Genomic DNA, 11,468 nt, shown 5'->3' on the forward strand with positions numbered 1-11,468 from the left:
GGCTCGGCGCCGGTGTGTTCTTGTCAGGTTAGAGCAGACGTCGCTCCAGGCCGCAGTTCAGCCCCTACAGTGCTACCAAAAATCGGGCTGCAAAATGCCGCTCTGATGTTTTTCTGGACCCAATAAACCTTAGCAAGGCAGGAGTCTTTACAGGGCTACAGAGGGAACAGGATTTGAGGTGGAATCAGAGTTGTTCTGTGCAGCAGAAATTAGTAGTTTCCTCCTGGCGGCAAGGGTTGAACTGTTTTTTGGATCACAAGCTGGGAGTTCAATGTACGCGAGGTGTATTTTTGTGTTTACGATGTGTGACTGTGCTGCACGTACCCGCTGCTCAGCGAGATGGAGCATCGAGCGGCGCCTGAGGCGCAGACAGCAGATCCTCCTCCCGGGGCAGCGGCACAGCGGGAGCTGCGCTGGCTCCTAATGCGCAGGTGGTGTACGGCCTAAGCGTATTACTTACTCCCTGGGCACCGTTTAAGAGCTTGTCAGGCCTGTACAAAAAGGACAGAGCTTCAGTGCAGCTGTTGTGGCCCGAGATCACGGTTACTTTGATGTGGCAGAGTCACCTGCAAGCTGCTGGGCCCCTGGCCCGGAGCCACCAGGCGGGGTGGCACCTGTCCTGCTCTCTGCTTTCTGCTCCTGTCCTCCCGGCCCAGGCAGGAAAACGTGTCAACCTGGGAGCACTTTGGCCTCCCCTGTACTGGGGGAGCTTATTCCTTTTACTGCTTTAGATCCTCTTTCTCCAGAGGGCTGAGACCCCACAGCAGCTTTGCCCTTGTCCCATTTTGCCCGTGTGTGCAGTTTTGTTTTCCTGTTTTTGTGATAAACGTTTGAGTGCTTTAACAGACACATGCAAGAAGTCGGAACTGTCCTGGGCAGGGAGTCCCTGTGGCTTCTGACGTCAGCGCTGGAATCGAATGCTCTGCTCACTAATAAACACAAGCTTAGCTGTGAATAGTACTAAACAAGGCCTGTGTCCTCTGGTGCGCATCCGAGTGACACGTCAGGGGAAGGAGATAATGGGAAAATATTCCAGCAGAAACAAAATAAGCCCCCCTTATGAAACTCTGTAGGCCAGGCCTGCAGACCTGGTGAAAGGGCTGCCCACGATCTTCTTGTCCTTTAGCACATGGTCAAGGTGCCTAGAACAGCAAAAAACATACAGATTTTCAGCCCCGATGTTCAGACAGCGGCCTGGGAAGTCTGATTTTAGCTGTAGCTACAACTTGATACTCAGAAATACAGGCGACTGCTTCAGTCTGAAGCCGGGTGTTTGTTTGACACTGGGGTGGCGAACAAGCAGTGCAGAGGGCCCAGGGCCTGCTGCCCGGGACCTGGTACAATAAACATGTTTGTCTCCCTTGCTGTAGAAACTACGCAGAGGATTCTGCTGAAGATGAAGGTGGAGATGGTGAGGAAGCTTCTGATGAACCAGATGCTGAGGAGGAAGAGGAGGAGGAAGAAGATTACGAAGTTGCTGGGCTGAGATGTAAGGCTTTGACCATGCAGCAAAGTAACAGAAATCATTAAGGCTCTGCATTCAGTGTCCAAAGTTTTGATCATATTTGGGACCTGTGCTCTTCCTTGCACAGAACAGGTTTTTGGAACCAGTGTCGCAGGGGAGGCGCTGGGGGCGCTGCGCGTTGCCTGGGGGCTGTTGTGAGCTCTTGTCCCCTGTGCCAGGGGAGCGCTGGCCGAGATGGACCCTGCGGTGAGCAGTTGCTGCCCTGGCCGCGGCAGCAGCGCCCCCAGTCTGTGCCTACGGCGTTTGTTGGTCAACTGGACACTCTCAGAGGTGCTTCTGGAGCTTTAACCACAACCCCCTCTCCCTGCGTTTTCCCTTCCCACCAGCTAACAACCTCTTAAATGCGGGCTTCGTAGTGATTTGGCAAGGAGGCGTTTTCGGATAGTCGGACTAGCGCTTCCTCCGCCCGTCCCTGCGGAAGGCGCAGCGCTCAGGCTGCGGCAGCTCCCTTTGCTTGCACACGGACGCCACTCAGGCTCATTCCTGGGCAGCTGAGTGGAATAAAATAGCTTTGTCTAGATCCTCAATGACCGCTGCTCCACTCACCCACTTTTTAGTATGTGTATCCACTTTGTTTTTAGGGGAATTTGACTTGGTCTCATTTGGGCAACTTGATGCACTGAAAAGATCAGTCTCAGAGTGGCACGCTGCCAGCACTTGCTTTCTGTCAAAATGCCCTTGACTGACGTAAAATTAACTTCAGAGTGTCTTAACCAGGGCAGATGGTGAAATGTGCGGACTGGAACCCAAAGGATTATCTCCTGTTCTTTCAAGGGTTTCCATCCAGGTCTTTCAGGCTTGATTCCCCTGCTTTACTCTGGTTTCAGGGATGTTCGCTGATACCCTGGCTATGTGCGCTGCTTGTTGTTCTGCGGTGTATCCATGTCCACACTTGGAGTGTGTTCAGCCTGTGTTGCTCGGCCAAGTCAGGAGCTGAGCCAAGGTTTCCAAACAATAGCAAAAGAGGGTTGCAGTCACTAAAAATAAAGCGCTAAATGCAACCCCTGGTTTTAAAGAGCATTAACATGGAAAGGTCACCGTGGAAAACTTCTGTTTTAATAGAGAAGTCCCATTAATCCTTGTGGCGTTTATCCTGGGGGATATAACCTAGAATGTTGGATTGTCAGACATTTAACACGTGCTGCGCGCTTGACACACAAGCGGAGCGACAGCAGGCGGACGTCCCACCGCCCCGACACACGCTGCCGTCGCGGGGGGCCCGGCAGATGATTGATGGGACAGGGCTGGATTAGGGGCCGCAGATGAAGTGCTGCAGCGCTGGGTGCAGCTTGCTGGAGCACTTGTGACCAGGTGGAAGGAGCTTGGCTGGGGAAGACGACCGACACGTTCTCCTGATACAGAGGGGTCACGGGAGAAACTTAAGACAAGGGAGCGCGTCAGCACGCTTGTGTTTCCATCAGCACGAAGCTCTGACAGGCAGACTGACACACGGGCAAGTGCCTTTCTGTGGGATATGCTGCGGCAGCCCCAGTCTTGGGTAACAAAATCCCATTGTTTCCCACTTGCGGCACATGGAGCAGCTCCCGGCTGCAGTAACCCAACACTCCCCCTGCACACAGTTCACTTTTCGGGGGGGTTCAGCAACTGGCATATCCCGCCGTGTGGGGCCGCTTGGAAAAGCACCCGGCCCCAAAGTGGTGAGGAGCGAGGGGACAGCAGGACACCAGGGAAACAGCAAGTTTCTGCTCCCAGTGCTTTCAAAAGGGGTGCTGCAGTGAGATCGGAGACAAGTGTCTGTCCTTGCGTTGCTTCCCCAGCTCTCCCTCGAGTCCCGACGCATCAGGGTCTCAGCGCTTGGTTTGCAGGCAGAGGGGCTGGGACCCCCAGGTTTCCCCGGAGCTCCAGGGTCTGGCGGTGCTGGCGGGTGTGCCCACCATTAAACAGGAGGCTGGTGCCAGGCAGCAGCGGCCTCTTGTTGGACAGAAGGGGATTACCCGTGTATCTCAACTGAAGAGGGTATGGAGCACGGGACAGGAGCGAGGAGAGGCTGCCGGGAGCTGGGTCACTGCAGCCGCCCGTGGGCTCCCGGCTCCTCTGTGCTGTGAGCAGGGGGCTGGGCAAGGGGCGTGTGATCTCTGCTCCCACCTTCGCTCCTTCCTCTAAGCCCCCGGTGTGTCTGTTTCAGTGAGACCCAGAAGGGCAGCCCGGGGCAAGCAGAGCGTGGCCGTGTTCTCCTCCAGGCAAGGGAGGCACCAAAGGAAGAAGCAGGCGCTGCACCCCGCCAGGGGACCCCGGCAGCGGGCGGCACCTGTCAACGGCGCAGACATTGATGAGCTGGTAAGAGCCAAATTGCTCCCTGGAGGCTGCTCACTTCAAGAGTTATAAAGGAAACAGGTGTTGCGCTTCCTCCCCTTCCCAAAGAAATAACCCTGAATGGGATTTAAAAGCCAGGCTGGGGGCGGGTTAACAAAGGGGGCAGATCCTGAAGGGCCGGGTACCAGCACGGCACAGATATGCCAGGCATCTTTCCCCAGCCGCTTTCACACATTGTCCCTCTTGAGCAGCAAGCAGCCTACGGCTCGTTAAAGGGTTTTTAATAGTATCCATGTGTCTGCAGAGAGGTGGGGGCACCGAGGGGGTCCTGCACGGTCAGAGAATGCCAGCAATGTCGGACCCTTGCTCTCCAGCCTTGGCCGTTTTCTGACAGTTGTTGTCCGTATGGTCACTCCCCAACCTCCACGACATAATTTGGCTGGTGTAGGTTTCACTTGACATTTAAAGAATAAAACCTTATGCTCCTGAGCAGAGCGATCCTGAGCGTGCCGGGCAGGGCGGAGCTGCAGCGTGCGGTGCCGTGTGTCCCGGGGGATGTGTGAGGAGACTTCAGCCCCACGGGCCACGTCACCAGCCCCTGCTGCATCTGCCATCTGTCCACTGAGCAGCATGACGAGTGCTGTGTGTCCTGTCACCTTCGGGAGTGGCTGCGATCATGGTCTTTGGGCTCGTTGCTGGGTGAGCTGGCTGCTGGGACTGCAGTGTCCTCTTAACTGGTCTGTGTTTGAGATTGGAGACAACCAAACCAGCGAGCCCGGCACGGGCTGCCGCAGCCAGCTTGGAGGGGGAAAATCTTACTGGAACAGCTGGGTCTCTGGCCAAAGGCTGACTTGGGGAAGAGGGCTGTGCTGGGGCTCTTCCACTTACGGTTTGTCCCGGGATGAGACCAAAGCTGGCTCGGGAACAGCGCCCCGTGTTGTGGAACCTTCCCGTGGTCGGGAGCTACGTGAGGGACGTTCCATGCGGGTGCCTGACCTTGTGCTCAGCCTGTACAGGACGGCAGCGCTCGAGACATCAGCTGCTCGGTGGTATTTCAAAGGGCACGGCCGGCTCTGTGGTGTCGGTGCAGCAGCACAAGCGCCTTCTCCCTCTGCCCCGGGCTCGGAGGAGCCAGCGAGAGGGAATTTACACTCTCCGTTTGCCGTCCTTTATTCCTTGGCTGCTCGTTTTGCCCACGCTGTCTTTGAACCTGTCTTGAAAAAGCTTGCTGCCCCCGGAGAAACAGCCAGGCTGCTTGTGAGCAATTCCCATCAGAGCTTCTGGATGGGGCTCCTGTTCCGCAGCTCAAGCTGCCACTCTGTGTCTTGGCTGTTACCATCAAAGGTTCCGCAGCAGAGCAGTTAGTCTCGATTGTTGTGGAAGATGACTGCATTTGAAAGACTTGAACTTTATTTCTGCAGCAGTACCACGTATCCCTACCCCTTGGGATGCTTGTAAGCGAGAGGATTGAAAAGCTCTGCTAAGAACCAGCTTCTTTGGCCTCGAAACTGTTTGCCAAACGCTAAAGCCTGTAGTGCTTCCCCTCCTCCTAACAGCCTCCTTTGTGTGTGCAGGTCCTTCAAACAAAGAAGACGACACGTCGCCAAAACTTGGAGCTGCAGAAGTGTGAGGAAATCCTCAGCAAGCTGATCAAGTACCGCTTTAGCTGGCCCTTCAGGTGAGGGCGGCTGGGCTCCTCCTCCTCCTCCTCCTCCTGGGGCGCAGGTCTGTCCCCGGCCGCGCGGAGCCCTGGGCTCCTGCTGGATCGTCACTGGCTGCAAGACTGGGGGGGAGAAAGGGAGAGGAGCTGCCGCAGAAGGACCCCGCACGCTCTCAGCCGTCTGCCGGGCGGGAGATGAGCTGGTGCGGCAGCGGGCGCTGGGCCGGGGCCGGGGCGGGGGCTCTGCAGGTGCTGTGACAGCGATGGCAGCCGGACCTGCCGCGTCCCTGTGCCGGGACCAGCTCTCTGGGCGCAGGACGAGCTGCCGTCGCTCCCCTCGCGCCGTGGCCGTCGGGGGGGTCAGTGCTGCGGGGCTGGTCACAGCACGGGGTGCAGGTCCCGCGGGCTGGGGGTTCTCGCTCCCGCAGCTCTGAGCGCGCGGCCGGCACCGGCATTTCCTGCTATCTCTGTGGCTCTTCGTTCGGCAGGGAGCCAGTGACCACGGAGGAAGCTGAAGATTACTTTGAGGTCATCAGCAACCCTATGGACTTCCAGACTATGCAGAGCAAGTGCTCTTGTGGCAATTACCGCTCGGTGCAGGAGTTCCTCGCCGACATGAAGCAGGTGTTCTCCAACGCCGAGCGCTACAACCAGAACGGGAGTCACGTACTGTCCTGCCTGGAGAAGACAGAGCAGTGTTTGATTGACATGGTGCACAAACACCTGCCTGGCCACACGTATGCGCGCAGGAAACACAAGAAGCTCTCTGCCGAGTGCCAGGAACTGGAGGAGCAGGAAGGGGACAGTGAGTCAGAGCCCCTCGAACATTCCCGGGGGCGGAAAAGGAAGAAATGAGGGATGGGGAGACCAGGGGAAGAGCCAGAGCTGGAGCAGGCCTGGCGGTGCTGCCGGGCAGCAGGATGGGTTGTCTGGAGGGAGCTGGGAAGCAGCAGGCACTTCTCTATTAATCCAGCCTTCCCTTTGGCCTGTCCTAGTTTCAATTTTTCTGCAATTTCCTCAAGTATTTTGTCATCCATTGAGTAAGCAGAGATTAATTACTGCTTCCTGCATAATCCGCAAAGCTCTGAAGGAGTCTGTCCTGCGAGGAGGGGAAGGTGGGAGCGCGAGGGGGAGGCCGGGCCGGGAGCTGGGAGCCAGCGCCAGCTCAGCGCCAGCTCAGCGCCGCCGGCTCCCTGGGGTGAGCGGCCGAGCGCCGGGACCTCTGCCCTGTGCTGCCCGGGACGTGACACCCGCCTGGAGCTGCCGTGAGGGATCATGTTGCTGCACGGAAGGACTGGGTGCGATCAGGCCAATGGGCTGCGAGTTCTTGTATGTATATATTTATATGGTGTTAATTCGGAGCCCCTGCTGAAAGGCTGCGCGGGGCGGGCAAGCACTTACATTTATGGAGAGGCGGCTTTCACCAGCATCCTGACACACTCGGCTTCCAGGTGCTCTTGCTTTTCCCCTCTCCCTTCCAAGGGAGTGATCTCGGGAGGCTGCGCTCCGAAGGAGGCTTTGCTGAGCTGGGCTTTGCTGAGCTGGGCTTTGCTGAGCTGGGCTTTGCTGAGCTGGGCTTTGCTGAGCTCGGCTCTGCACATGCACGCGGCACAGAGGAGGCCGTTGGCGTCCCCGCTCAGCCGGATCCCACGCGACCGCGCAGCCCTTGGGTGACCCCAGTGCCAGAAGCAGACGGGGGGGCGCTGGCTTCCTGCGCCCCGAGAGCCGGGGCAGCAGCTGAAACACCCGTGTAACTTTTCAGATTAATTTTCTAGTTAAGAGTGGTTCGTTTCTAGCTGTGATCTTGTACAAAGAACACCTGTAAGATACCGTTGTCTTGCTTTGGCACATGTACAGTTTATATGAAATCGTGTTTGCTTTATATTTTCCCCCCTCTTAAAACTCATTTCCCTGCCAGTAGCTGGAGTTACCTCGGGGTCTGTTGGCAGGGGGTGTCCCGGTCCCTCTCTAGCCGCGCTCTCACCATGTTTTGTAGTAAAACCATCCCCATCTCAGCTCCTTCGCCCTCCCCCAGCGCAGCGAGACCGGCCCGGCCGCCCTGGGGAGCTCGGCGCCGCCGCGGGTCCTGCCGCCCCATGTACGGACTTTGCCCATCATCTCTCCCTTTCCATCACGACAGGTTTTTACCATACAATCAGGGCTCCAACTTTTTATTATAGAGGTTTTCAGTTTGGGACAAACCAGCCACAGGGCTGCTCTGTACTGGTTTTGCAACAGAAAAGCAAAAGCAGCTGTTGCCGCTCCTGTGATTTGAGAAGAAAAGAATAATTGATGAAAAATTTCAGCCTAATTTTGTGAGATTTTAGGATTTTTTATGAATAGGTATTTGTTTGAGGTCTGGGCTGTCGGGGGCTGCGGAGCCCAGGCAGTTTCCAGCCTCTCCCTCCCAGCTCCTGCCCCACAGAGCAGCACTGACGTTTGTATTCCGCACATCCCCTTCAGACGCTTTGTTCTGTCCTGTCCATAGAGAACGTTTTCTGCGGGTCCCACACGGTGAAACCTTTGGAATTGTACGTTTTTTAAAAATAAATGTCATTTGGGGGGGAGGGGGTTTCTGCTAAGGGCTGTACTTGTAATAAATTGGAAACTTCAAAATAAACATGTACTTGTGTTTGTAAGAGCAGCGTGCAGCGTGTCCTTCGCGGGGCCGTCGGGGGTCTCTGCGCTCCCCGTCAGACACGGTGTCGCTGCCTCCGGGAGGGACGGAGGGAGCAGAGTCGGGGTCAGCCCAGCCCGGAGCTCTGGAGGAGCATCTTCTGGGCTGTGTTTGCTGGGCTGGGTTGTACCTGCCCCGGATGTGCTGCGGTTCCGGCACTGCAGCCGGTTGTGCCGCGGGGGCAGATCGCGGGAGCAGCCCTGCCCGGCCACCCCTCCGGTCCTGTGGCTCTTGGCTGGCGGTGACTCGGGCTCTGTGGGGTGGTGCTGGGCAACGACCGAAGGGAAGATAAGGGGGAGATGGTGGAGCCGAAATGTCTCTGCTCTCTCACCCTGGCACGGGCTGGCTGCCTCCCTTGTGCGTTTGCAAAGTGCAGTGGGGAGCTCAGCAAGGACGGTTCCTGCTGCGTCCCTGCAAACACGGCTCGTGTCCCCCAGCCCGGGCTCCAGCCCGAGCCGTGCTGGGCTCTGCCGGCCGGAGCTGCAGACCGGGCCAGTGCTGATGCACAACCTGCCAGCTGCGCCGGGCAAAGGTCTGTGTGCTCCTGCTGGTGCCGCGCTGCAGGAGAGCGGCGGCTCCTGGGTGTCTCCATCGTCCTCCTGGCCCAGGAGCTGCGCTGGGAGCGCTCCAGCCAGGTCCAGCTCTGCCGGGCGGAGGAAAACCCCCTGGTGGTTTGAGGGCTCCCAGCGATGGGCAGATCCTGCTTTGCCCAGAGAAGCCTCGTCCCCGCACCCCCAGAGCTGGACCGGCGGCAGGACCTGGGTGGATCAGTGTGACTCAAGCTGGGACGTTTCCAGCCCTCAGCGTGGAGACCTCACACCAGCATCTGCTCCGAGACCTTTGCTGAGATTTGCTTTTTATAGCAGCCCCTGCATGGCATCGGTGTCCTGTGCGGGCTATAAATAGCTGTCCCCGTGCCCGGCCAGCGAGCGTGCGGGGCTGGGGCGGCGCTGGCCCTGCCGCTGCTGCCACCGCGGGTGGGGGACAATCCCTGGCCCGGCTGAACCCCCACGTCACCGGGGCTGGCCCGTGACAAACCCCAGGCGGGCACAGCAGGTGAGGGGCCTTGAGCTTGGTCCCCCCCTTAGCTTCCTCATGGCTTAACCATTAATATTAATCAATTAATAGACTGGGTAGCTTGGGCACGTTCCCAGAGCACAGTGACTTTCCTTCTGTGACTCAAAACCTGGAGGGTGTCCTGTCTCACAAGGGGGGAATAATACCCACAGCTCAGTGAGTGCTGGGGCACAAGGCTCACGCAGGAGACACAGGGATGAGCCTGGGGGGGCGGAATCTGGAGGAGAGCTGAGCCTCCCCAGCACGGGACTGAGAGCAGCTGTGACAGGGGGACCGGAGATGTCCCCAGCACAGGCCTCTCCCAAGGGGCAGCTCTGCTTTGGCACCGGCTCCCTGGAGCAGCTCCGTGTCCCCAGCACCGTGGAGCCGCCGGGGCCGATAGCGGGTGGTTGGTGCCGGCGGTCCCGGTGCTGCCCGACAGCTGGGCCCGGCGGGGCCGGTTATCAGGGCGAGCACCGGAGAGGCAGCGAGTTTCCTGGCAGTGCCCGGGTGCTCGAGGACAGGCTGTCCCCGCCGGGTGCCGGGACACGCGCACAGGCCCTGGCACCATCGCCGTGACGTGTCTGGGCCCGCGAGCCGAAGGTGCGCCGAGCTGGCCCAGGGCTCAGCGCTGGGGGAGTCCAGCACCCCGGCCATACCCCGGCACAGCGACGCAGCCCTGTGCCCCCCAGGCAGCCCCCACCCACACCGTGCCCGGCTCCCCCGGCCGGACTTTGGAGCCTCCCGCAGCCGGTGTTGACTCTCCTGCCCCAGGTCACGGCCCTTTTATCTGCCCAAACAAACCTCCCGCGGCAGCCGGGGGAGCCCATGGAGCTGTGACCCCCCAGAGCGGTGGGGCCGGGGGTGTCCCCCCTCTGGCACCGTCACACCAACCCAACAGCCCCACCTGCCCCCCCGGCACCCCAGCTCAGGCACAAGCCCCCCGGCCACCCCTCCCACCCACAGCGGGGGCTGTGGGGGCTCCTCACACCTCAGCTGCTCAAGGCTTTTGTCAGAGCAGTCACCAGCATCTTCACTTTGCTGCATCAATCACAAAGTCCCGGTGCAGCGCGGTGGGGGCGCGAGGGGCCACCAAACCCACCCCTCCCGCCACCTCCAGCTCGGAGTAGGGGGGTCTCACTTGTGTTCTTTGGCTACTGCTCCTGCCAGGGGTCTGAGCCATGGAGGCTTCGCAGGGGCCGGGACCCAGGGCTGTTGGTGCAGGGGGGCTAATTTGGGTGCAGAAAGGAGGGTCCCTGGCTGGCTTATTACTCCCTGGGCAAGAGGGACAGGGGGCCCAGAGACCCTCGTTGAGGCCCAGCACTGCCCCAGCCCGCAGGCTGGCTAATTAACAGCCAATTAGGTGCCGGATGAGCCCGAGCATCACCAGGGCTGCCTGTGTCCCTGCCACAGCCCCTGCCTGCCGCAGGTCCCACGCTGCCCGCGTCCCTGTCCCCAGAGCTCACCGGGCAGCCGTGGGGCAGCCGGGCCGCCCGGCCCCACGCGCGCTCCGCAGATGAGCTGCTCCCGCAGGGCTGTCTCCGGGCAGGTGGGCAGCGGCCGCCACTGCTGAGCCCCCCAGAGCCCCCCGCCCGGGAGGACGGTGTCACCCGCCACCGCTGCCAGCCCGCGCTGGGGACGGCCCTGGCCGCCCCCCCGCCCCGCGGACACCAGCTGAGGCTTGAGTTTCCCTCTGGACAATGGGGAAGGCGAGAGCTGGGATCGTAACGAGAGCGGCGGATAAATAAAGCTGCCCAGAAGTTTCCATTACCAGCACCTCGGGCTTCTGCGTGGGACATCAAAGCCGAGCGCTCTCCGCCCCACGGGCCCGTGTCCCCAGCCCATCCCCGCGGCTCCCGGCCTGCGGAGCCCGGGGCGCTGGAGCTGAGCCCCTCGCACGGCACTGAGGCCACAGCGGCCGAAGCCACAGCAGCCGACGGCATCGACACAGATCACCTATGGAGCGCGGAGTGGAAAAGATGATTCGTTAGCATGACAGCGCAGGAAAAGCCGCCTCCTCCTCCTCCTCCTCCTCGGCCGGAGGCAGCGGGTGCCAGAACCGGCCCAGGGAAGCCACGACGGGAGCGGGGTTGGGCACCCCCCGGTACTGCACTCCTGCTGGGGCCGGCGATCCCCGGCTCGGCACTGACCCCCTTGCACCGGCACAGGAGCCGCCGGCACCCACCACGGGGACCCCAGCCCCGACCTGCCGAGCTGGGGGCTCCCCAGGGCTGCCCTCGACACCCTCAAATTCCTCCACACAGCACCAGGCTCAG

The 11,468-nt window shown here is 60.0% G+C and overlaps 1 protein-coding gene across 1 annotated transcript in view; it reads left to right on the plus strand.

Annotated features, from left to right (window-relative positions):
- BAZ1B (bromodomain adjacent to zinc finger domain 1B) overlaps positions 1 to 8,098 on the plus strand; it is a 50,297-nt gene extending 42,199 nt beyond the window's left edge. Inside the window, exons 16-19 of the mRNA XM_082068887.1 lie at positions 1,371 to 1,489; positions 3,672 to 3,823; positions 5,374 to 5,477; positions 5,948 to 8,098. Of these exons, the coding sequence (XP_081925013.1) occupies positions 1,371 to 1,489; positions 3,672 to 3,823; positions 5,374 to 5,477; positions 5,948 to 6,314 (742 nt within the window). The 3' untranslated portion in view covers positions 6,315 to 8,098. The remainder of the gene's footprint in view (positions 1 to 1,370; positions 1,490 to 3,671; positions 3,824 to 5,373; positions 5,478 to 5,947) is intronic.
- The last annotated feature ends 3,370 nt before the right edge of the window (positions 8,099 to 11,468 follow it).

This window comes from Streptopelia decaocto (genome assembly GCF_964273445.1).
Source record: "Streptopelia decaocto genome assembly, chromosome: 18".
NCBI classification, from domain to species: Eukaryota; Metazoa; Chordata; class Aves; order Columbiformes; family Columbidae; genus Streptopelia; species Streptopelia decaocto.